This window comes from Patella vulgata, chromosome 8 (genome assembly GCF_932274485.2).
Source record: "Patella vulgata chromosome 8, xgPatVulg1.2, whole genome shotgun sequence".
Classification (NCBI taxonomy): domain Eukaryota; kingdom Metazoa; phylum Mollusca; class Gastropoda; family Patellidae; genus Patella; species Patella vulgata.
Window position 1 is genome coordinate 35,227,963 of NC_065886.2, and position 27,561 is coordinate 35,255,523.

General features: G+C 36.4%; 1 protein-coding gene and 1 long non-coding RNA gene across 3 annotated transcripts; one reads left to right on the forward strand and one right to left on the reverse strand.

Annotated features, from left to right (window-relative positions):
- Positions 1-404: 404 nt before the first annotated feature.
- Positions 405-17,051, reverse strand: LOC126829939 (uncharacterized). Of its 2 annotated transcripts, none has more exons than XM_056103021.1 (10): positions 16,903-17,051; positions 10,509-10,904; positions 7,893-8,237; positions 6,284-6,328; positions 5,885-5,929; positions 5,489-5,527; positions 4,655-4,786; positions 4,007-4,028; positions 2,241-2,275; positions 405-1,735 (listed from the first exon to the last, which is right to left on the reverse strand). In XM_056103021.1, the coding sequence occupies exons 1-10, from the start codon at positions 16,985-16,987 to the stop codon at positions 1,710-1,712; spliced, it is 1,170 nt and encodes a 389-aa protein (XP_055958996.1). In that variant the 5' UTR covers positions 16,988-17,051; the 3' UTR covers positions 405-1,709. The 2 variants fall into 2 exon arrangements, with proteins under 2 accessions (XP_055958996.1, XP_055958995.1); XM_056103020.1 differs by having other exon boundaries at positions 5,486-5,527.
- Positions 17,052-19,752: 2,701 nt separating this feature from the next.
- On the forward strand, positions 19,753-27,042 carry LOC126830279 (uncharacterized). The gene is made up of 4 exons (XR_007683787.2): positions 19,753-19,897; positions 24,062-24,299; positions 25,533-25,590; positions 26,950-27,042. It is a non-coding gene; the product is annotated as an uncharacterized LOC126830279 (long non-coding RNA).
- The last annotated feature ends 519 nt before the right edge of the window (positions 27,043-27,561 follow it).

The window sequence follows — 27,561 nt, forward strand, 5'->3', positions numbered from 1 at the left end:
GATGCAATCGACAGGTTGAATCGGGCGAAGCATTCGGCTAGTGTGTCCACCCATTCGGCCGAATAAAATTCGGCACCGATTGATTCGGCCGAACGATTCGGCTAATGTGTCCACTGCTTTAGTCTACTGTCCATTTTGTAATCAACATAACCTATATAATACATTTTCCCAGGTAGGGACTGTTCATCTTTCTTTGTCCAAATATTATGTTTATTTTCCAAAGTGATGGCTTTCAGTTTATGGTCATTTTTCTTTGTGCTTTTTACATACAACGCCCATTTTTGTCAACAAGATCAATATCTGAACTTGATTAATGAACATGATAAGCTTATGTGTAACCCCTTCCCCTGTTCGGAAAATTACCAATGTCAAGGGCAATAACTCTAATAATAATATTACCAGTGTTTCAATGGATTAGTCGATTTATATACAGTATATTTACACATAAATACATTATTACAGAATATAGAACATATAAAATACATAATATAGAAACATTGCTTATTACTATTTGAATAGGCGGAACAGTTTATGAATGTGGGCGTGGAAATAGCACACTACCTTCGATCATCGCCGACTCTCCCAGATCAGTTGGGAAAGGTGAAGATACACTATAACTGCATACAGATCTGAAAACAATCTTAGAAGAAGAGAATCCTAGACGACCCAGCACTAAGCAATGCACATCTCTAACTCTCTAAAATCAGCTGGGCAAGGCCAGGATATACGATGACTGTACATAGATCAGAAAACAATCTTCATAAAAGAGAATCCTAGATGCCTCAGCCCTAAAAAACGCACAACCATACATCATCGTCAACTCCCTACAATCAGCTTGGAAAAGTCAGGATACACGATGAATGCTCATAGATCTAAAAACAACCCCTGAATTTACGGTATTATAATTATATTGTGGCACTTTTTTTTAGATGAATGCGTTTGTCTCGTGTCATATGTTCCTGGAACAGTAGACATCTGGTGATTTCACAATCATAATTCAGGTTGGTGGTTGTCTGATATCTTACATCTAAATCAAAGGAGAATACAGGCAGATAGTGTTCGGCATATTCGAAGTTGTGAACGCAGAAGCAGACAGGATTATCATCAACGTGACCGAATATTTTATAGTCTTGTATTGTATGGTTTGTATTTTTCTGCGTCTTAATTAGTAACATGATACACGATGGCATCCAATTTATTGCCACAACAACATGGCGGCGGGCTAATTACAAAGCGATGAAATTTCAATTCAACATATCTGTGTAAGTACGGAACGGAATTGAGCCATTTTGGACAGATACTCCCTTCAGAGATTGATCTTTCACAATATTGTAGTTCGCAAGGGATTCCTATTACGCTAAAATGACGCAATGGTAATTTAAACTGTGCCCATAGACCCTGTAGTCCGTCTTGTATTTATCAATGTTCTGACTGCACCATTCACATCCGGTCGGATCAATTAGAAGACCTTAATATACCGTTTAGGGATTTCACTGGGTAAACATATTGCATTCATCCATGCATGATATTGTAATAAATTGTCATTAGAGAACGGATTTACAATCGAGACTTGAAAAGAAAGGAACGTAACCAATGTCAGTTTGTTAGTACTGATCGTCACTGTACAATTGAGAAACAGTCCTGAAGATGATTTGGTTGGGTGATTATTTATGTTAAGAGTTTTCGTGACAAATCCTAAAACGCACTCATCACATTTTTGTCGATGTGGGTGGCACTGAAAATATAATTAATAAAAAAAAATATACCAAAGTTAAACAACAAATACCACTGATCATCATCTGTATTTTGTCGGTCAATTTTTATTTGTTCACGGCATAATGTACACTAAAATCTAGTCAAATGGATTAGTTAGATCCCAAAGTAGCAATAGTAAATGATCTCGAGCTTAAAATTTGTCTATCAAAAGACTTTTGAACACCCCTCCCCTCACCCACAAAGAAGATAGTAGAGTCTGTGTCCGGAAACCTGGGTAAGTCATCAATCCACTACTAAAGAATTAGTTACTTTTACTTAGACGTTGGCTAGCTGACTAGGAGATCCCGTGTTCGATCCTGGTGTTTGCCGAGGGAGTTCATCGGGAATTTCCGGAGTGGTTCAGGACGTAGAGTCTGACAAGGGACAACACGGAGGCGTTCGGTGGGACCACCTTAAAGAACTGTATGACATATGTCCGTCTTTATTAGACGTTAAATCCTATTTCATAATTGTGAAGTACTTACCACCATTAGATATAACAGGTAATTTACTCGTTCCACTGAAACAATATAATATGTTAAAGTAACGATTTGCATTTACCTCATAATGCACTATAATCTAAACTAGCTTGATTATTTACCGTCTTTAAAACAAACCCAAAATATCAACGCTAGAAATGTAATACAATATCATTTGTGATCTAAATTTTAATATTGTATTCTGAATTCATATTTTATTTGTAACTCATTTTGGACAAATTATTAAGTGACAGAATAATTGTAAGAGTTAATCCGTAGCAGGGCCCGGTTCCTAGGAAATTCTTAGAGTAAGCACAAAGTCGTGCTTCACTTTTTCTTACGTAAGAAACTTATGAAAATACCGTCCCTGGAAAATTCTCAAGACCATTCTTACGTAAGCACAAGTCAAGTATAAGTCTAAGCACATTGTGACTGGTAAAGTCTACCATAAACTTAGACTACGATGCTCTTTAACGTCATAAAAACAACTTTGGTATGCGAATTACGTCAAAAATTTGTCGTCTGCTTCATTGACGTCATAAATATATGGTTGATTTAGATGCATTTGACATGTCCCCTATACACATATAAAATGTGCCACAAGATAAAAAACGCAGACACATACAAACTAACTGAATAATTGTGAGAGCGGCTGATCTTAAAGTAGCCTGTGTGTTTGTAGAATATTGTTTACTAATTGGCAAATAAATAAAATGGTTTCAGGGTAGAAGCGAAATTTCTATAGCATTCTTAATTTCTTTTGGAGAAGGATTTCTCTGTCTTGTAATTGTCTCTTTGGTATCAAAAGGTGTCGGAAATGCCGTCGAATAACTCTACGGTCAGCCATCTTTTTAAAGCAGAAACAGACTTAAGGTTGGTAAGCAAGCCGTATACCCTGCTTGGGACTTGTGCTTAGATTGACTATGTTTAAGAACGAAGTTCTGCTTAAGTTTTTTCTTGGAACGCATAATAACGTTCTTGTGCTTACAATGAAGTCTACTTAAAATCTAAGCACAAGAACGTTCTTAAGAATTTTCTGGGAACACAAAATAAGGTAAGTTTACTTAAATGCTAAGTCTACTTAAAATCTTCTAGGAATCGGGCCCAGGTGTGGGATTTTTGACATAGTATTATGTAAGATGTAATGGGTTGTACACACTTGTATACTCAGAGTGTCTATATGATATAAGATTTAAGCTTAACACGTATTGTCTAGAGTTAAGATGTGTTACTCTTAATAATTAGTTGTCATTGTTCTGATTACTAATGCTATTAACTATGGCATTATAAAAAACCTAGTTTAGAATCAGGATAGGGAGACCTAGAGGCCCTAGAGAGACCTAGAGGAGAGGAGGGTCTGCCCTCGGTCCCCGGGAGAATGAGGTCTTCTGAGACCTAGTAGGAGCAGCTGTATATAGACTTTATTATATCTAACCACAATGACTTTAATATGTAGAGTTGTACATGTAAATATGTTATCCAGTATTAAAATATCCTTCTAATCAAAAAGAGTTATGTATTCTATCACAGAAAATCCCCCGTCTTGGAGTCAAATGGATTAAAAACAGTCCCATGGTTCATGACAAATACAGATAGTGACCGCCTTGCTGCATAGGAGAGAGCATCAAACGTCGGTGGAATTATGCGTCATTACATCTTTGTAAATACTAAAAGGAATTGAATTATTTTCGTATTGGTAAAACTGCAACTTTTACAATATTGTAGTTGTACGTATTTGTATCAGAAATAAGTTTGATATTGCAAATACTTACATATCATATTCTTGGTCTGTCACTGAAATATAAAATCAATTAACTAAATCTAACTTCATATTAACATTCGACTGCGGGGATTCCCAAAAATGGCCTAGTCGTTCGGGTGGAACAGAAAACTGAGATCATCTTGTATGGACTATAAACGTCTCCTCACATACTAAACTTAGGCTGTCTGTCTACAGTTAGCTCCGCTTGAGAACAGACACTAAGCTATAGTTAACCGAAATTTTATTTAGTCTTTGTTTGTATGCCAGATGTGAAACGGAGTATAACCGTATTACAAGACAATATACTAAGTTTTGGATATGGCGGCCATTCAGGAGAAAGATCTATTCTCGAAGTATGATGTAGATGGATCGCTGTATTTTGAATGGTTTCCTCACTGACTTTGCATACCAAAGCCTATTAAATAACGTTAATCTCCGAATAACCACAGTATTGACAAGACGATCGAGAGAACAAGAGAGAGATATGGCCCTAATCCATGTCACATTGGGAATCGAAACCAAGCTACTTGATTCGATAAAAGGCCTTATGATCCAAGGCGCACGCGTTAACCATTAGACCTCCCACTCCCACACTAGACAAGACGAAGTGAAACTCGAATCCTTTCTGAACGTAGATAAAACAATATTTCCAAATTACCTTTAAGTTTACGTTTTTTCCAAATGGTGAAATACAGCAGAACGCCCACTAGTACTATGATTACTACCAATACCAGACCTACAGCTATACCAACTACTTCTAAATCTGAATTATCATCACCACCACCACCACCTGAATTACAAATACCCTTAAATTAAGTTCACACAAGTAATATCTATACCCTATACTGACGTTATATAACTATTTTATAGAAGCAACACAGACGTTAAAATTATTATAATTTAATATCACTAACAAAGCTACTATAGATAAACTGGGGTCAAATGAAATGGGTTTTAACGTTTTACTGTCCTTCTCCGACTGGGCTGATAAAAACGGGTATACGCCATACAGTGTGCTATGAGAAAAGTTTTACCCGGATAGAGGACAATAGTGGGATAAAACACGGGACATCCAGGTGAACGTGCCAACGTCTTACTCACTGAGCCACCGCAGCTCCCCTACTGTAATAAAATGACTCACCGTTGTAGGACCAAGCGTCGGTTCACTACTGTAAATAAAATCTTAATGTTATTATATCATGGAAAACGGTAATGGCCATCGTAACGCATGGGCATGATGGGCAAGAGGCCGGAGTCCCACGAGCATATGGGCCCTATGGATATGAATGTTGTGACTTGCTGTCAATAAATATATACTATACTAAACTACAATTTAACACCTATGGTTCTACTTGCGACAATTTAACACCCATGGTTCTACTCGCGACAACTGAACATCTATGGTTCTAATTACGACTACTTAACACCTATGGTGAACGTGCCAACGTCTTATCCACCACAGCTCCCCTACTGTAATAAAATTACTCACCACCTGGCTGCGGAACCGTTGTAGTACCAAGCGTCGGGTTCACTAATGTAAATAAAATCTTAATGTTATTATCTCATGGAAAACGGAAAAAAGTAAGTAATGACCGTCGTAACGCGTGGGCACGATGGGCAAGAGCACAGGATCCCACGTGTATATGGGTCCCATGAATATGTATGTTGTGACTTGCTGTCAATAAATATATACTATACTAAACTACAAATAATTTTTTATTGTGGATATTGACATTCGCCTCTGGTTCTACTTGCGACATCTTAACAATCATGGTTCTACTCGCGACAACTGAACATCTATGGTTCTAATTACGACAACTTAACACCTATGGTGAACGTGCCAACGTCTTAGCCACCACAGCTCCCCTACTGTAATAAAATTACTCACCACCTGGCTGCGGAACCGTTGTAGTACCAAGCGTCGGGTTCACTACTGTAAATAAAATCTTAATGTTATTATCTCATGGAAAACGGAAAAAAGTAAGTAATGACCGTCGTAACGCGTGGGCACGATGGGCAAGAGCACAGGATCCCACGTGTATATGGGTCCCATGAATATGTATGTTGTGACTTGCTGTCAATAAATATATACTATACTAAACTACAAATAATTTTTTATTGTGGATATTGACATTCGCCTCTGGTTCTACTTGCGACATCTTAACAATCATGGTTCTACTCGCGACAACTGAACATCTATGGTTCTAATTACGACAACTTAACACCTATGGTGAACGTGCCAACGTCTTAGCCACCACAGCTCCCCTACTGTAATAAAATTACTCACCACCTGGCTGCGGAACCGTTGTAGTACCAAGCGTCGGGTTCACTACTGTAAATAAAATCTTAATGTTATTATCTCATGGAAAACGGAAAAAAGTAAGTGATGACCGTCGTAACGCGTGGGCACGATGGGCAAGAGCACAGGACCCCACGTGTATATGGGTCCCACGAATATGTATGTTGTGACTTGCTGTCAATAAATATATACTATACTAAACTACAAATAATGTTTTATTGTGGATATTGACATTCGCCTCTGATTAAAGGATCTAAACCTCTTAACTCTCAATATTTTCCATGATATTTGAAATTTAAAACACGAATTAGAATTTAATATTGGTCCATTTCAATATTGGTGTCATATCTTGGCGTGAAAATATGGGATCCTAATATCCAATATTCAAGACGCCATGGACATGTTATAATCAGTACACGATTCGTGTATTCTAATGAACAAAGAAGAGCATACCCTACAAGATAATACGGAAGTAATTAGTAATTGTTGATTCACAAACGACAACATAATAATAAAACAGCGTGCAACGTGCAGAATGGACTAAGCAAGGGTAAACGACTGTAATTCAGTTTAGACTGTTCATGTATTTCATCCATCATAATTGATTGGAAATTACTAAATTTAAAAAAAAAATGAATATAAATCACTTTATATACATTCATATTACATTAATATGAGCGTTAAAATCCATCTTAGTCTATTTTTAAATTCCAGCGAATATAGCCATACGCCCTTTAAACGAATGTTGCCACCGTGACCCATTTGTATGATTAAAATACGCATTCTACTTTCTCCCGTTTGAGAGATTTCGGGACAAAAATATATCTCTCTTTACGCCTACATGCCCACCATCTTCATAACATTGCACATACTGTACTTGGTGATATGGGGTTGTGGGTTGTAGATCGGAGTGGTCTAACGCGTGCGCTATAGAGCACAGGGTCGGTCACTGAGTCGAGTGGTGGTCAAAATTGGTCAAAAGAACAGGGTCTGTCACGGAGTCTAGTGGTGTAATTTCGATTCCAAGCTTGTATATGACAAAGTGTAGGATTACCCGTAGGTTTCCTCTCACTCCTAAAGAACTTGCGACAACTGAACGCCTAGTCTCGGTCACCCAGAACCTTCTAGTCTTCGTAGAATATTTTTCTGGATGACAGAGACTACTGAACGCCTGTGGTTCTAATGGGCGTCCTTGGTGAAGGAATTCCCACCACGCGTCGCTAGTAAAAATGCTGTTCCACGTGACCTTATTGATGATATTGACGTTTCAGGATTACATTCCATATTAACGACAAAAACTAACATTTGTCCACACACCAGAGCGTAATGAATGTACAGGAAAACAATGCTATAGGGTAAACAATGAGGTCACGCTGGACCGCATCCTCTATGGTGTCTCCTATGAATTATGCCCCTTTATCACTAGCCAGGACGCCCATTGCGACAACTTAAAACCTATGGTTCTACTCACAACAACTTAACACCTATGTTTCAACTTGCGACAACTTAACACCTATGGTTCTACTCGCGACAACTTAACATATATGGTTCTAACTTAACACCTATGGTTTTACTTGCGACTAATTTAAATTATTACCTGTCGTTGTGGAGTAAACGGTCAAATTGAAACTGAATTGTTCTAGATCACCCACCATACATCTGAATTGTATACCATTTTCCCTGTCTTCCACTAAATATTTTAACGTACTTCTTGAAACGTAGCTACACCGACCATCTGGAGGTGTTATGTCTTCGTAAGTGATATTATAAGCGTCAGGGTACGGAAGCCATGTTTGGTCGGTATCATTTCTCCATTGCCATGTCCAGTCTTGTTGTTTATAGCCAACATTTCCGCTACAAACAATATTCATCACAGAGTTTACCAAGTAAATTTGTTGTTCTGGTAAGACAGCCATCGTCAAGTTTCCAAACACAGGCGCATCTTGATAATAAAAGATAATAGTAGTAATAAGCACAAAAAACGATTTATTATGACAATTCAATTAATCAATCAAATGTGTATTCAGTATTTAAGGCCTCTGGTCCATAGCCCATAGTAGTGCAGTATAATATATCAACTATAAAACATCATTATATTACAACAGATAACTAGTTTTTATGCTGTTAGCCCTAAATATATATTTTGTTACATTATTTACAATGTTTATACAAGTAAGGGTTATTACAATAAGATGAGTCGATCAATGACATAAGATGTGATCTAAGGTATTTATACATTTGACAATGAAATGCAGTTCATCTTCGATAAGCGAGCAGCCTAGATTATCCAGACAATATTTACATGTTCTGTCAGATCTATCTATATTATACCATCCTCCAGTTTCTATTGTTAAGTTGTGGTTCCCACATCTAAATCTGATTAATGCTATTCGATATATATTATCAATTCAACATAACATAATGTCTGCTGATATTATTGACGCTCCGAGTTATCACCAGTTTAAAGGGACAATAACACTCTTGCTAGCTTGAAAGCTCCAGAAAATAAATAATATTTCTATCTAAGTACTAGATGTTTAAGTGTCCTACCTGTTGTGTAAATTATCCATTACATCCTATTTTACTTGTCCAGAGGGTTCGAAAATATTTTTTAAATCGAAGTTTCATTTGAAAAGGTTTACGTTAGACGTTTCAAACCATTATGTTGAATTTTTCAAAATTTTTAAATAAGGTGTGTTAAGATGAAATTTGTATCATCAATTAATTGAAATATTCTAAAATAGTACAATTTGTTGACCAGAATAAAGATTGGGACATATTATTCAGTTACAACAAGAGTGGTATTGAGCCTTTAAGGTAGAGCTAGGTCTACTGATATTTTATGGACGCTCTGGTTTGTTATCAGTTTAACATAAAGCCACTGATACTTATGGACCCTCTGCTTTATTATCAATTTAACATAAAGGCACTGATCTGTATGGCCACCCCGATTTATTAACCATTTAATATAAAGCTAAGTCTACTCGCTCAAATCTGTTATTGGTTTAACTGAAATTGATGGACGCTCCGATTTTTTAAAAATTAATTTAACTCATACTGATGGACGCTCCGATTTTTTAAAAAATAATTTAACTGATATTTATGAACGCTCAAACTTGTTATTAATTTAACTGATATCTATGGACGCTCAACCTTATGATTAATTTAACTGATATTTATGGACGTTCAACCTTATGATTAATTTAACTGTGGATGTTCAACCTTATGATTCGGGGGGGTTGGAGGGCTGAATGGTTAGTGTGCGCGCGCTGTATCATAAAGTCTGTCATTCAGTCGACTGGCGTGGTTTCGAATCCCCGGTTGTACGTGGCAAGGAGTAGGGTCGCCTGTCCAACCTCGTGGGTTTTCTCCGGGTTCTCCGGTTTCCTCCCACTGCTAAAGACCCCTACGCGCAAGCGAATTATGTAAATTAAATTAAACCATATGTTAGTCCCGAAATGACCTAGTTTGTGTCGAGTGGACGTTAAACCCCATCTCTCTCTCTCTCTCTCTCTCTCTCTCTCTCTCAACCTTATGATTAATTTAACTGATATTTATGAACGTTCAACCTTATGATTAATTTAAAGGGCCAATCCCGAGAATAAAAGTGCTTAATTTTGTGTTAAAATCCTCTAAAATCCCCTACCTTAGAGCCGAGCAACTAACTCAATATATGTGATACGTTTTCAAACAATTTAAACCCGTCAGTCTTCATTTACAAATGGAGACCGACGTCCCGAGCTGTATTATACTGTTTTTGGATAAAACCAGACATTTTTTTATATAAAAGGTGAAATTTACCTTTCGTTATCAAGTACAGCACATGGGTCATTTATTGTATAGACCTCTAAAGGAACGGGAATCGAATATTAGGTCACCCAACGAAAAAATTGACCCGAAATCTTAAAAGGGTTACGTGTCCGGATAAGCAGTTTTGACGTTCACGTCCAAACGACTCAATATTTTGAGCTGAGATTTTAAGACAAGGTAAATACGCCATTCCTCTATATTTTGGCGCTTAACTTCTATACGTACTCAGACTTTTATTTTTTAGACGCTGTTCAAATCGGGATAGTCCCTTTAACTGATATTTATGAACGTTCAACCTTATGATTAATTTAACTGATATTTATGAACGTTCAACCTTATTATTAATTTAACTGATATTTATGGACGTTCAAATTTGTTATTAATTAAACAGATATATATTTACCTCTGATTATGACATTGTCTCCACTGGAAGGAGTTTTGACAGCTCCTTGATTGTTAGATCCAGAATTATAACATTCATACGTTCCTTCGTCATTGCAGTTTGGATCTGTAACCTCTAATTGTAAATAGGATGAGGGCAAGTCGTCTCTAATAACTTGTCCAGAAGCATGATATCTAGAGGTTGATATTCCTGAACCATACACTGGTTTCGTTCTACCGAACGAGAGTTCTGCGTATGTTAAAAGTACAGACGGGTTATATTCTCTTTTTCTAATTGCCAGTGTTGTTATATACAGCATATTAAACGTTGGATCAATTGTGCAATTTAATGTCAGTTTTGGGGCTCCAATTGTTAAAGTTTTCGATGGATAAAAATCAAGCTTTGCTCCGTCAGAACCTGGAATATAAAGGGAGGTTATTTATACACATGGAATGCAGAAACAAACAAAACAACCATATACCTCCAATCACAACCAAGAAAAACACCTATACCAAGTTTGAACATTCTACCTCAATTTGAAGCTGAGTAATCGCGTCGCAAAAGGTGTAAGGGACAGACAGACAGAAAAATACAGATCATACCCTGATTAAAGACAAAAACAACCATTCAAATGAGCAACAACAGTCCTCTAAATTTTAAACATAAAGTGTTTATCGATATTGTACATTTTTATGGGAATTCTTTCTTTCGCGATTTTTGACGGCCATTTTTTGGTTTTAATGACTCAATAACCGAAGAAAACAATTTTGAGATAATGAGATAAAACGTTGCTCTCTTTCGATGTAGCTCGCTTAGCAACTGTTTTTGACATTTTTTTATAAAGGGATGTCACTCTATTTCATTTTAAACATACAAATAAAATTGGTATGTCAGAGTGTGTTTTTTTATGCAGGCCTACTTTTTTAATGATTTCCAACTCTATCAATGACTATATTCGAAATTGCATATATTTTTGCTTGATTGATGTCTATTATACAGTCTTGTGATTGTGTAGATATATGCTAGGTAGCGTAATGAGCCAGTTGTTACGCTGATTTGAAAACTGTCATTTGGACGGTGTGATATTTTTCTTCGCCTAACTGTGACGTGTTAAAAATTAGTCTCTGTCCTCACTCCTCAGTCATATCAATATCAGTCCCAATCTGTTTCACAGAGGTATTGCGAAAAGTCTTCTATTGCTCTGTAAAAGATGACTGATTTTAACCTATGACTTCACATCATCAATGGTGCGTGTATTGTAAACACAAGACGTTACTGGTCCAGGCAAAATGGCGACTTTTATTCGTTTTACATACCCATTTACACTAAATAGGAAATAATTTTTACCTACACATACTCCAAACGTGTTTATTTAATTTTCTAATACTTAAAAATAATGTTTAAAAATTTAATTTGCGTAGGAAAAAAAAGTTAATATTTGGGGTTCATTAAGCCACATCGATGTCATCATTATCATTGATTGTAGCGTCCTAGAGAATATTCACTCCTGATCAGTGTTTATATCAGTCCGTCTTGTACTTTTTTTTAGAATATATCACCATCACCATCGATATTCTAGCATATTCCAATAAACCACATACACACAACTCCACTTCCACCACATATTAAAAAGAAACGACCACAGAAGACAATAAAACACATAAAAAGAACACACAATAAACAAAAACGTGCGAGGGACAGACAGGTAGACAGAATTGTACAGATCATACCCTAATTAAAACTCGAAAACGACCATGCCATAATAAAAACATGATAATACTCTAATAAAACAGTGGATACCACCCATAATATAAAAAACCAAAACAAACAAAAAACAACTACAAACAACAAGAAAAACAAACAAAAAGCACACAATATAAAAATGTGAGGAACAGATGGACTAATAGAAAAGTACAGATCATACCCTAATTAAAAACAAAAAAAAAACAAACAAAAAGCACACAATAAAAAAGTGTGGGGGACCGACGGACTAACAGAAAAGTACAGATCATACCCTAATTAAAAGCTTAATAACAAACAAAAAGCACACAATAAAAAAGTGTGAGGGACCGACGGACTAACAGGAAAGTACAGATCATACCCTAATTAAAAAAAACAAACCCCAAAAACAAACCAATAAGCACACAATAACACCCCCACCCTCCCCAATAATTCCCCAATAAAGCAATGTAATACCGCCACGACCATGTAACTATAAATAGGTCAATAACCAATATATGTGAGCAGTGTATCGTTTATTTATAACCAATATCATATGAGTGAGCGCTGTATTGTTAAGAAACCTGATTTCAGCTTTCTATACGCCACTATCTCTATTAATAATAAAATTGGCAACCCTTTCTGTTTATTATTCCGTATTGTCCTACATAGTTCTATATATAACTCACGGACAAAATTCTACTTAATAATTTTCATTACAGTCAATATTATTTATTGGTATGGCTCGTCAGTGATGTATGAGCCAGGGCTTCCTCTGAAAAGGTTTTGAGTATTGTAAAGGAATGTGATTTTGTAATTTAAGAAAGGAAAGGCAAACCTCCTTAGTTCATTACACCATGTCATGAAATAGTTAATAAGAGAGGTATTTACATTGTCACTGGTTTATTGAATATATTGGTTCCATATCATTGTCGGTCAAATTCTGTCTTGATTTATAGCCATTCAAAGTTTAATCAAACATAATATGAGGTTTAAGTGATAAACGCGATCTTTGTAACATCGAGAGAGAGAGAGAGAGAGAGAGATTGCGTTTAGCGTCCTGTCAGGACTAATGTACAAACTCCTCTAATATAATACAAAATAAGAGTAATAATAACATAATATGTATCAACCCTAAAATAATGGGTATAATGAACACGACATGAAACACGTCTTTACATCTAACTCACAAAATACTTAAAAATAAATCCTGTCAAAAATGGAATAGTTAATTGTATATTAAAATAATACCTTTTAATAATATTCTGTAATAAAAAATAGATATGATACACTAACACATGGTTTAATTTTATTTTAATGTTTCGCTTGCACGTAGGGGTCTTTAACAGTGGGAGAAAACCGGGGGACCCGGAGAAAACATACGAGGTTTGACACTCTACTCCTTGTCACGTACAACCGGGGAATCGAAACCACGCCAGTTGGCTCAATGACAGACCTTATGATACCCATTAACCATTTGGCCACCCAACCCCCCCGCGCGTATGTGTCTCTCGCATTAGGAGTGGGGGAGGGGTTTAACGTCCACTCAGAAAACTACAGAAAACTCGCGAGATTCTACTCATGGTCACGTACCGGCTTGGGATCGTACTCACGCCACTTTACTCTAAATCTCTCTCGTTGTATTACAAGGGTCGCTTTTATCGTCGTTAATTTTTCTACTGGCTGACATGACCCGTGTAAATTGTAATAATGTACAATAGTTAACGACAATATGATATCAGGAATGTTCACTGTAAATTCAATATACTAGTTATGTTCAACACACCACTCCTTTTACAGTTTTATAATGACTTTCTTTAACCTATATATTTCTTGTCTGTACAGTCCATTATGTAGTTTTTATTGCCATTGAATCTATTAAGTAGACAGATAATCCTATATCTGTTTTTTACTATGCTCTATTTTCAGGTTATGATAATGTTTGACATAGTTTTATGTCAAATAATCCATCTGTCATGGGCTGTTTTGCCTGCACCACAATATTTACCTCGGTGTTTTGTCCACCAAATGCTAGTCTCGGATAAAACCAGGGGATCTTTCTCGGCTAATACCGAGAGCAAACCCAAAGACCTCCTGATTGGAGCTAATCCCTCTGCCCAGTACTCACACCGGGTGATATTTTTTCCCGCCACATTTTCATTTAAATTTCCCGCAATATAATTCTTTTCCACCAACAAAAAAAAATATCTGCTTGTATTTTGATTTTTACATTTTTGAATACAAAATGATTATGTAATATAGGCCTTCACATTTATATAATATAGGCCTACATAATTCTTCTTCTGCTATATATATGTCTTGCTATGTTTTCAACTTTTTCAACATTTTGACTCTAGTTATCTATTAAATTTTAATTTTTGTAATTGTATTATAAATATTCAGATCCTTATTTAAAATATTTAGACAATGTCCTTTTTCATAAGGCTTACCCCAGACTACAATGTATTCAAATTTAATATTAACATTTAATTATGACTAATCGGGATTAAATTGGATGACAAAGGGGTGTATCAATTGACCTTAGCAAAGATTATAGTCGGTGCTGGTGTGTTTTGATTTTATCTCATTCATATCGTCTACAGAGGATGATATTTTTTCAATTCAACGTATCTGTGTATATATTGAACGGAATTGAACTATTTTTAGATCGATATTCCTTTTAGAGAATCAAACTTAAAAACAATGTAGATTACAAATCCCTTGTTACTTCCTTATTTGAAATAGTCTAGATTTGTTATAAATACCTAAAAAATATCTTGTTTCGACTGTATACAATTTTTAAATGAATATGGCCGTATGCTTCCATATTTTGAATGGCCGAACGGTCTAATGTGGGTACTTTATATCATCAGGTCTGTCGAGTCGTCAGGAGGCGTTGTTTTGATACCCAACTTGTGGGGTCGCTTGTACTAATTCGTGAGTTTTCTCCGGGTACGCCAGTGTCTGTCCACTGCATTGTCATAATATTAGAATTAAGTTCCGCAAATCAGGTGAAGCGGAGCAATATCCTATATAGTATTAGAAATGAAATTGGGTTTAACGACCTATGTCTCTTCTATGAGGGAAATTTTTCCTGGGCAGTAACACTAGGGTCTACTCTTATATCGAACTCCAAATGTCACCGGTCCCTTTATGTGCACAATGTGTACATGGGAACCAAATTAAACGGTTATTCGATATGCTTGGTGACATCAATTATTATAATACCACACGCGACACCGAAGGAAGACCACCAGCGCCACGAACACCAAAAAACCCCCAGCGAAATCAACTTTGTATATAAATTTAATGTATTGTATGGATTTTTAATAAAACTAGGAAATATCACGAACCAAATTTTCATCATCCTAGGTCAGTGCTTATGTGGAGACTTAACCTCCCCCCAAAAGTCTTAAACCTAAACCTAACTTTTAGGGGGCGAAAATGTCCAACATTGATAACAACACCTTTTGGATGGAAATCAATTCAAAGGATTATATCATTTTATTTGTTATTGAGCACATACAGCCAAACCCAACAAGTGAATTTTGGACACGTCTTAAAGGGTCAATCCCGATAATATTTTGAGAATAAAACTGCTTAAGTTTGTGCTAAAATCCCTTAAAATTCTCTTTCTCAGGACCGAGCAACTACGTGATACGTTTTCAAACAACCTAAACCGGTCAGTCTTCATATGGAAATGGAGGCCGGTGTCTTAAGCTGTATTATGCGGTGTCTGGATAAAACCAGACTTTTATTTTATAAAAATAATTTGTATGTGAAATATACCTTTCGTTATCAAGTACAGCACATGGAACGGGAATTGAGTTTTAGGTCAAACAACGAAAAAAGTGACCCGAAATCTTAAAAGGGTTACGTTTCCGGATAAGCAATTTTTACGTTCACGTCCAATTTGAGCTGAAATTTTGAGAAAAGGTAAATACACCATTCCTCTATATGTTGGCGCTTAAATTTCATACGTACTAGGAATTTTATTTTTAAGACCCTGTTCAAATTGGGATGGGTCCTTTAACGCATCGAATGAAATTGACTACGAACAAAATTATAATTTTGGATGATATAATTGATACACCTTTTATTAACTCCACAACATGTCTGACATTTATGGCCACGACTAGTAAAGTTCTACGTGCGACATCACAACATATGGCGTCGATAAAACGTGTGTTGTTACATCGGACGAAGTAAAAATTGTTTTAGAATTTCATTTTCAGAAGAAAAAAAGTTAATATTGAGAGTTAATCGGTGATATTTACTAAGCGAATATATAGTATTATCCACCCCTCCCACCTACCCACACTACACACTAGGCTAACTGTCTAGTCTTAAATCCTATTAGATGGAAATCTTACAATCACTCTTGGTACTATCCTTAACACCCCGATTAGAGTTTCGGCCTCGAGTGGTCTACAGCGTGCGCTTTAGATCATTGGGTCTGTCTTTTAGTCAAATAGCGTGATTTCGATCCCACACTTGCAGGCTAACGTGACAAGATGTAGGGTCCCTGGCATTACCTCGAGGGTTTTCTATGGGAACCCCTCTTGCTAAAGATCCTAAGGCAAGCGAATTATTGCAAAATGTATGTTATCCCCGTCTGACTGGCTGTCTGTCTCTCTCTCTGGTTTAAAGATATCATCATCCACTGGCACTAACCCATAACCGTCCATTTACTAACCTGATGTGAAGAACAAACTGAAGAAGAGACACAGTAAAAATACGTTGACTTTATCCATACTGATTGATAGAATGTTTATACGCATATCAGTTAACCAATATCTTCTACAAAGATTATAGTCTTCTTTTCTTCTTTATACTAACGCATTCATTTGTTTGTCATGTGACTGCTGAATGATATTCACGCGCCGTGTTTTTATATTTCTGTATGTTATTAAATCGGCTGTGTCATGAATGAATTATAATAAAAAAGGGAGATAAAGAAAGGAGAACAAGAGACAGAGTGAACGATTGCTGGATATCTGTTAATCGAAACCATGGCACTTGACTAGCGCTGGATTAACCATCGTGGGGTCCTGGGGCCTTGGGCATGTGGGGGCTCCCAATCTAACACAAGTGGCCCGAACTTAGGTAGTATTATTCCACACATATGAATGTAACTACATCAAACCTATATATAATTTGGAGTCGTTCAGTGATAAATAACGGGGAGACCTTGATACGGAGAGTCATATGCGCGAAGGTCGTAACGGTAACCGACCGGAGTCGATTTTTGATGAACGTCAAACACTGTAAAGCCCGGCCCATACCGCTACGACTACACACAAGCCGACAGGACTCAGCGTCTTGGGTAGTTGTAAAAAAAAATCGGGTCGCGCCTTTACTTCACTTACCTACGAGGGTACCAGTCCACACAGGCCCGACTCTCACAGATTATGCGCCGTGAGTTACGCCACTAAATGCTACTCTCTGATTGGCTAAACATCAGTAAGACAATTTATCGTGTCGTGTGAGTGTCCACACAAACACGATAAGTTACGACTACAACCAACTGCATCCGACTACGATTGAACATGTTCAATCGGGCTTTTTTCTGGTTATTCATTAATTTAGTGTAAGCCAAAATATGAATAAATAGGCTGACTAGATGAATATTTATCATTAACTTGAAAACGTGACCTGTATGTGTTACGAAACGTCGTTATTAAATAATAGAGAGTGTGTGGGATAGAGAAGTAGTTATATCCATATATACCCATACTCCCTGTAGTGTTTCCCACTAAACACTGCTTTAATGGAAGCAATTTTCTGTTCCAAATTATGACTGGTCAATAGTCCGATTAACAACCAATAGCTAACTGCGTAACAATGTGATTAGGCTTCAAACAAAGTTCCAAATTGGACCAAATATGTTTACATAACCTTACGTCATGACTTACGATTTTATTATGCCCAATTAACCAGTATATAGCAGAATATTGCAGAAAAACTAACTGCGTGACAAACGAGGATATCAACACAGATACAATGTAAACAATACTGTATGTAGACGAACAAGACTTTCACCGTTTTTAATACTGTAATTCACTGTCCAAAGTTTTAGGGAAGACCCCAGATTAAACGAAGGACTGTAATGTTGCTGTACTTCGGATAGACACACTCCCTCAAAAGCTCAAGTATCAGAAGCCAATCCAGCAATCGGCAAAAACGGATTCCTCGGGTCATTGCTTCAGGAATATGACATATACCTTGTGGTGTGTTTTGTTATGAATAGTTAATCGTGCTTCTAGGTGTAATTTAAAGATTTGATATTAAAATTGTCCCATAAAGAATTAATTTTAAAATTGTCTCTTAAAGAATTAATATTAAAATTGTCTGTAACTCAGATATACAAACTGTAGGTGACAATGTGTGTGTGGGTGGGTGTGTGGGTGTGTGCGCAGGTTATCTCGAGCGCGTTAGATCACAAGGTCTGTCAATGAGTCAAGTGGCATGGTTTCGATTTCCCGATTGTACGTGACAAGGAGTGAGTCGCCTGTCTAACCTCGTGGGTTTTTCCGGGTCCTTCGGGTCCTACGGTTTACTCCCACAGCTAAAGACCCCCCAGTGCAAGAGAATTATTGAAATAAAAATTAACCGGAAATTACTTAGTTTGTGTTGAGTGGACGTTAAACTCTCTCTCTCTCTTTGGTGTTGCTCTAGCATTCAAGTTCTCCCCGACTTGCCCTATAGCACTAATGGCGTATAAATATAAGGAAATGAAGCTTAACGACTGGACTAATGACGTATAAATGTAATGCAGCTTAAAGACTGGGTTAATGAAGACGGGAACACGGCAGGACACAAATGGCGTATACAGGTCGTATTTCGTCAATACTTTGCGAATGGGATAAACCTTTGCATTTATATGAGTGCCATATGAATGGAAGACACCTCGCAGGTCTACACACTGGCAGGATGTTTATACATAACTGGCCCCTCCCCCAAGTGGCTGAGGGGGGTTAGATGGTTAGCGCTTGTGCGTTGTATCATAAGGTCTGTTATTTAGTCACCTGGCGTTGTTTCGATTCTTTGATTGTACGTGACAAGGTTTCTTTCCACTGCTACGCGCAAGCGAATTATTGAAATAAAGTTAAACCATGTGTTAGTCCTGGAATGACCTAGTTTGTGTCGAGTGGACGTTACCCCCTCTCTCTCTCTCTCTCTCTCTCTCTCTCTTTCTCTCTCTCGAATTGAAACATACGATATTATTCATTTTATCAGGCAACGCAACAAATATCATCAGTCGCTTTGTTGTCGGGGTAATTTTTTTGTATGTCTGGAAGGGTTCATAACTAATAAAATAAAATACGCATATAACCCATGTTAGGTGTTATATATAATTATAAAATTGTTACGGCTGTAACACTTACATTAAAACTGTTAGTAGTGGCCGTCGAATACATATAAAATATCTGATTTTCTGTCAAATTTCTTGTTCGCATCCTGTTTGTTTAATAAAATGTTGAATTAAAAAAGAAAATACAATCTGTTACACAAATATTCCCTCACACAGTTGCAAAACAAACAAGAAACTTGTGATATGTTGTTTTGTTTTCAAAATTAAAACAGTAATTATTTATCAACTTGTGATCTATATAAGATCACCTGAAATCGTTCATTTTAAAGCAGTTACCTTATCGTACAAAGAGAGAAGAAACTATCTGCATATTAAGGTAGGCTAACATTATATATTCTCCATTCTGATGTGTTGATTCGTTGATATGTAGTCGCGGTGGCTCAGTGAGTAAGGCACTGACTCACTAACCAGGATGTCCGAGGATCGATCCCGGTGTTGCTCGAGACTGTTCCCAGGGATTTTCATGCTTCCCCAGACAAATGTTTGAATCTAGAATCCCAGAAATGTCATTTCCCGCGCTTTGGGAGAAGATTTTGCAGAATTCTAATGGTCAGAAAACACTTATAACATGAGTAAAATTGAGTACTAAGCATGGGAATTCATGTTATTTATTAAGAATTTTCTAAAAAAAAAAAAGGTATAAAGTACTGTGAATATGTGACAACTTAAGAAAGTGATAATAATTATATCTTTTAAATGGAACTATATCTTCGATATATTATTGTTGTGAATTTACACAAATTAGCAAAGATATGACTATGTCCTTAAATTTTCATTAATCGTGCGCGCTTAGTCAAGTTTGACCACCGATCGGGGATTTTGTAAAGATTGAGCGTGTCCGTCAGGTCACATCCACACGCAAGCGTCAGTAGTTCATTGAGGCGTTCCAGTTTCATTACTGAATGCTTAACAGTTTTTACTGATTTGAGCTTTGAAAAATTGGCCCGTATTGTGATATTCAATCAAAGCAATCATACGTATACAAAGATATATTCATTTATATGTAGTAGTTATTAGCACCCTTTCCGAGGTGTATCGGTGAATATCAGGACAGTTTTGGTCGAGGGGCCCAGCCGAGGCGAAGCCGAGGCGGCCCCCGACCAAAACTGTCCTGATATTCACCGATACACCGAGGAAAGGTGCTAATAAGTTACTTACATCACATTTCTATCGAGTATTGTGAACCAACATGTGAAAAATAGTATTTATCATCGAGTCGTTTCAACCGAAAAGTGACAAATACTTTCTGCTCTTTCATTATTTATCCCTTTCTGAGCCTCACGTTACATTTCATGGTAGAATGATTTCGCTGTGGAGAGACGACCTGAGTAGTATTTACGCGTGCGTCTTGCTATGATACTCTGAGCGTAAAACAATCACGTGTTTGTTTAGACCACACCGTCAAAACATCTTATCTATGGCGTAGAGGACTGCGATATTATTAAATGTAGTGTAAAGGAAATGCGAAACGTGGGTCATTCCTGGTGAAAGTATGCATCGGCGGATGGTTCTTCCGTTGAAATTTATTTGTAATAAAGTTTATGACTTTCTAGGCGTTTTTTTCATCCTGCTTATTATCAATGCCTGTGAAGTGTCCAGCAAGACAACTGCGCCTTCTATCATCACAATTAATTAAAATAATTATTCAATATTCTAATATATATATTTTGCATATTAATATAAATCAAACCAAATTATAAAATAGATGCCAATTGATATGTATAATAATTGATTTTTGTAATATGTTGTTATGTTAATTTAATGTCATTGTATATGTTTTTGAACTGCCATGTAGTTCCCCCCATTTTGTTTTGTTACTATGATTTTGACTAGTTGTTTCATGTACATTGGTTAGAGCCATCGTCTTCATTTGCGATCTGGATCGGACTAAACGTCCGCTACTGATTGCTTGATAGGTATCTAAAACGGTTTAAAAGTATCCGTGTATCAGAAATGATCAGTACTCTCTCTGTACATTACTGATACACGGATACTTTTAAGCATGTATTGCGATTAAACCGGACAGTTTTATCAAAGGTTACCAGTGGCAACGAGTAGAAGTGGGATGTAAATTAAAGATACATTATGGGAGATTAGATAAAGAGCTGGCAGTTCTCACTATAATAGTTAAAAAACTAAATAATGTAACATCGCAGGCTAGAGGAGCCATCGATAGGTTATTATGGTCTGGATAAGTTAATTAATGGCTAATTAATAATTTAGATAACATTTCAGGCCTAAAGAAAGACCTGCAATAGGCAGATTTAGCACTATCATAATGTATGTTTAAGTAAGGGGTGGTGTTATTTTACAGATGTTGATGTTAAAATTTGGGGCTCCCGTCATAAGTTGTAGTTACCCTACCCATATATGAACATATTTTTTTATTCATTTCTGACCCCTCTAACCGCCCTGTACACCCCCACCCCTGTAGATAGTAGGGGTTAAACTGAGGGTGATAATTTAGATTTCATTAAAAATCTTCATTATATTTCCTTGTATAAATCTCATCTTGACTCTATGTTAGGGTTTTCGGGTTCGCGTATTCCATTGGTGATATTAAATTTAAGATTTGAAAATCCAAAATAGCATTAATCCAAAATGGCGGCAATATTTCCACAAATTTCATACGAGTTGATATGTTTTCAGTTGTTAGCGACCTGTCTAACACTTACCGTTACATTTTCTTGTCTATAAAACATACATGTGTATGTATCTACATACTCACCTATATTTGTCTATGATATCTTTGTTGAAAGGTAAGCGTCCACTGGCAAATCCAGTTGTTTCTATATACAATTCCTCCCCTAATTGTTTTCGCACCAAAGAGCGAGTTGCTTTAGGTTTTGGCGAGGTCATTACGGTATTACTTTAGTTTGCAAGCAGACAATAAGTACAAATATGTGTGAATATAGACAAACATAGGTGAAAAAATAGACAAATATAAGTGAGTATGTAGATACATACACATAAAATGTTTTATAGACAAGAAAATGTAACGGTAAGTGTTAGACAGGTCGCTAACAACTGAAAACATATCAACTCGTATGAAATTTGTGGAAATATTGCCACCATCTTGGATTTAAGCTATTGAACTCAGCGACCCCGAAAACCCTAATATAGAGTCAAGATGAGGTTTGTACTGGGGGGAAACAAAAAATAAATCTAAATTATCACCCTCAGCTTAATCCCCACTATCTTCAGGGGTGTGTATAGGGGGGTTAGGGGGTCAAAAAAATAAATTAAAAAAATATGTTCATACATGGGTAGGGTAACTACAACTTTTGGAGGGGGGACCAAAAAAATTCATATTTAACACCACCCCCTAGTTTAAGTATTTAGGATTTTTCCCTTCTATTTTGGCTGATGTGGCCTATTAAAGATGCATTGTGTAAGGTTTAGATAGAGCCGACAGTTCTCGCTAAAATAGTTTAAAAATAGATAATGTAAAAGGGATATATTGAAAATTTCAGTCAAATTACTTTATTCTGAGAGAAGATGTTACCGTTTGTAGTTTTGATAAGAATAGTGTAGTCTCGTTTTTCTTTACTATCATTGTTACGATATTAAAAAAGTTTTAACTAAATTATTAAATGGCGTTCTCGCGTTTCAGTCCTCTAAAAACCACGACAATCCGATGTTCTATAGAGTTGATTATGTGAATAAATGTCTAATGAATAATTTATATGACATTTTGGGCAAAAGATAAAACTGCAATAGGCAGAATTGGCTCTTACATAATGTACCTTTAAATATAACGGTCAGCCATTACAACCACCATTGCAAAACAAGCGACACTGAGCACCTATTTATGACTCTTTTCTAGAAATATGTATTAGAGCTGACGTTCTTGGAATATGAGCTCTAAATCTTGCTATGTTTGCTATTTTTAAAATTGACTGAAATGTTGATATCGATTTTTAGTTAATTTATAGTGTGTAATTTGATCAGTATTGGTCAACATATTGTTGACCCGGGTACTTCTGGTTACAAAAGACAACGAGAAGTGGGGTTTAACGTCCACTAGACACAAACAAGGTCATTTCGGGACTAACATATCGTTCAATTTTATTTCAATAATTCGCTTGCGCATAGGGAAGCTTTAGCTGGAGGACCCGGATAAAACGCACGAGATTGGACGGATGACCCTACACCTTTTTGGCAACTCTACAAGGTTTTGGGGTTTAACTTCCATTCGATACGACCTAGCACATTTCGGGACTAATACATGGTACTTATTTGTTATATCAATAATTTTCTTTCATATAGGGGTCTGTAGCGGCGGGTGGGGGGGGCGTTAATCTTTTCACATACAGGATTGGGGTAGAAATCACGTCACTCGATTATGTGGAATGCGTTAAGATTTATAATAGCAAAGTGCTTTTTGTTTTCTTCTTAATTTAAATACATCTGGGACAATGTTCACGTTTGAAACTGGCAATATGTTTATATCTCTACTTCTTTTGTTTCATTTTCCCAGATGAAGTTAGTATTTGTCTTACTAATAGTTGTTGTGACAGCACTGATAGTACCTACTGAGAGCTGGCGTGGGCGGCGAGTATGGAGACGATACGTTAAGCCAGCGGTTATCAAAACCGCTATAGTCTCGGCGGTTGGTCGACAGGCCGACGTTGATCTTATTGACTTGGCCGATTCATTGGGATTGGATCCCGAGTCTCAAGAATTTAAAGATATAGTTAAAGAGTTGGACACTGATGGTAAGTCACTGATCAAGACTGTAGAAAGTGTTATCTTGTCTTTTGGATAGATCTATCATACTCCTGTTTCGTGAACACCCATACGTTCCAGTAGAAAAATTCTTTAAAAATCATTTTTAATTTAATATTTTAACTTTAATAACATATTAAATATGTTTCATTAATCACGTTCGCGGTCCAGCCGTTGGTCCGACGGGGAAGGAAGATTTTTGAATTTATATTGTCAATGTAACAGTATTAAATATTTTATTAATCACGTTTACTCACGGTGATATAAATCCAATAAGGAAAGACTTTTAATTTAATAATTTTAATGAAGATTAAATAATTAAGTAACGACGTTTAGTGTCTACCTATTGGTTCGGGGCTTGTTGGTCCGAAGGTATTTGGGGTCGGATATTCTGTTTCCACATTGTCAGAATAAAAGAGCGTCTAGATAATCTTCGAAATAATTAACTTAATGCTGAACTCCGATTACAAAACTACAGAAATAATTAAATAAAATAATGCCATCGCCCGAAACAATCGCCATATTTGTTTTCAATTTGTAGAACAAACATGGTGATTGTACGGCGTACAAAAGCAGAGGCCTGCCACGTCCACATCTGGTATACGCTTTGTCAACCACAGTGTCCAAAGACGGCTAGATATATAATTAATTTCAACTACATACCTCCTGACTGATTATCAGTTTACTGAAAATATTATTGCTACACAATTATTGTGTCGGATCGGGTACATATTTTTTTACTAATTAGACGAAATAAGTCAACCACGATGTACCATTGCTCTAAAAATAAGAGAAAACTGACTCTGTGTAGTTTTGTAAACGGAGTTCAGCTTTAAGCAGTGGTTTTAATTAAAAAAAAACAACAACTGTCTGAATATAATGACTGCAGATTTATTGGGAAGGCAAGCTCAGTTTAATTTCTGGAAATATCAATTAATGCCGTTTCTCAGTTGCTTAATATTCCAATATCCTATCACAGATGTCCTTGGAAACCATGTCAATATATCCTAGAGTAGACGCTAGGCTGAATTAGTTTGTATGTGAGGCGGAGGTGTATACTGTAGATATAATGTTGAAAAACATAAAACAAAAGAGTCAAAGGATGATGTAAAAGCATAACATACGTTTAGTATTTTTAAAAGTGGGCTAGAAAATAAAATATATTTCCCATACCCTGCTGTTATATGTTGAACTGAACTCTAATCTAAACTATTTTCTTACAGGAGACGGTATAATCAGTCAAGACGAGCTAGCAAAAATCGAAATATTAAAGTCCTTATAGTAAGTGCTTTTGGAATAACCTTAGATTGATTGTGTGAAACAGCTTCATTTATTTAGCTGCCAGAATAAAATGATATCGTTTGTATGCCCTAAACACGATAAATTCATTTCATTTTTAGGCAGATTTCTACTTTCATGGACAAGATTTTTACTTTATTACTATCAATTTTTGACATCCGACTTTCAACTGTTAACTTTTCAATTTCAACTTTCAACTTCAGAATTTCTACTCAAGATTTTCTAATGTAGATATTCAAAACCCGACAACACGATATCACGTTAATATTATAACGAGCATACGACAAACTAGACTTGGATATTATTGAGTAATTGTTGTCTTAACGTAACGTGAAAGACATAAAAATACATACTAATTTTACTAGTTAATTTATTCGCAGTCGTGTCAATCATCATCTATGCCAATTTATTAACTCAAATGTTATAGGCCTAAACCGGTGGGAGCCGGTGAGAAAGTGAGACGCTAGCTCGCTAGCCTGGAGGTATCGAGTCCGCCCCTGCTGTTTGTAGAGAGATTTAAAGCGTCGTTTCCCTTGTCAGTGATGCAGGATGGAGGGTCTGACAGATACATTTGTCTAGTCTTTCGGATGGGACGAAAACCGAGGTCCCGTGTACACATTGACGTGTACATAAAAGAACCCTTGGCAGTTGGAATTTGATGAAAGAGAAGACTGTAGCGAAGCTGTCCCGGCAATATTTCTCTCATAGCACACTGCCAATCTTTGTCGGTTTCGGATTAATAACTCCACCAATAAAACAGTTTGTATGTGCACATGAACGAGGCGATGACTATACCCTGATGACATCACTCGAACTCATCCTCTAATAAGTCTCAAAAGTGTTACCTAGTTTTTTGTCTTAAAACTTAATGATAATGAAGCATTTCATTTTAGATCCCCAATTAAAGATGTATTATGTAAGAACCAACCCTGCCTATTACAGATATTTATGTTGGCCTCCTATGTTACATAAATTATTAATTAGACATACATTCATATAACAAACTTACAATCAGCTACCTAGACCATCGGATGTTGTAATTTTGAACGGATTGAAACACGATCACCATTTAATAATTTAATTCAAAATGGATAATCGAGACTGTTCATTATCGTAACAACGGTAGTATTGAAAATCGAGATTACGCTATTCTACAAACGCCGATAACTTCGCCCCGAATGAAGTAAAGTCACTGAAATCTCCAATATATTCATATCTTCCTTTTTTATTATTATCTATTTTAAACGAGTACTGTTGGCTTTGTATTTAAATCTTACATGATGCATCTTTAATAGGCTACATTTTTATTAGAACTTAGACGTGTTATATATATTATTACAGACAAAGGCATCAAGATCATCACTGACAAAAACGTGAAAACACCAACCCATGGATCCATGAGCTATACGTATTTTAATAAATAATCGAGCATTCCCTTAAAGTTTTATTTTATTATGTTCGGCACACTGATCCAGCAAAGTATTTCACCAAAGGGATTTGTATAAAATGCCCCCCCCCCTCCAAGACTTGATATTATAGAGTCATTATTGTGTACCGATAAAGTCCCACTCGAGAAATTTCTCGAGATATTCCAGCCCGGTCATCCTTATCAGCTGTGCACCACGGAAGGCAAGGAATCACATCTAGTAGCTCGAATGGGTCGAAAACTCAAGATCCTGATTATACATTGACATTTGAAAACCCAAGATCCTAATTATACCTTATGATTATACGTTGACAGTTGAAATTCAACTAAAGGTACGCGGAAACACCGATGTCCGGAAAAATTTTCCCCAAGACACACTGCATGGCGTATTCCCGTCTGCATATTTATAATGACGTGGGGTGTAAACAGCTGCATAAGGGACTTTATCTACCGGGATAAAATATGGGCCTATTAGAAAATTAGTCAAATTTTCGTTAGAATAATAATACTGTAGATTACTGTTGATG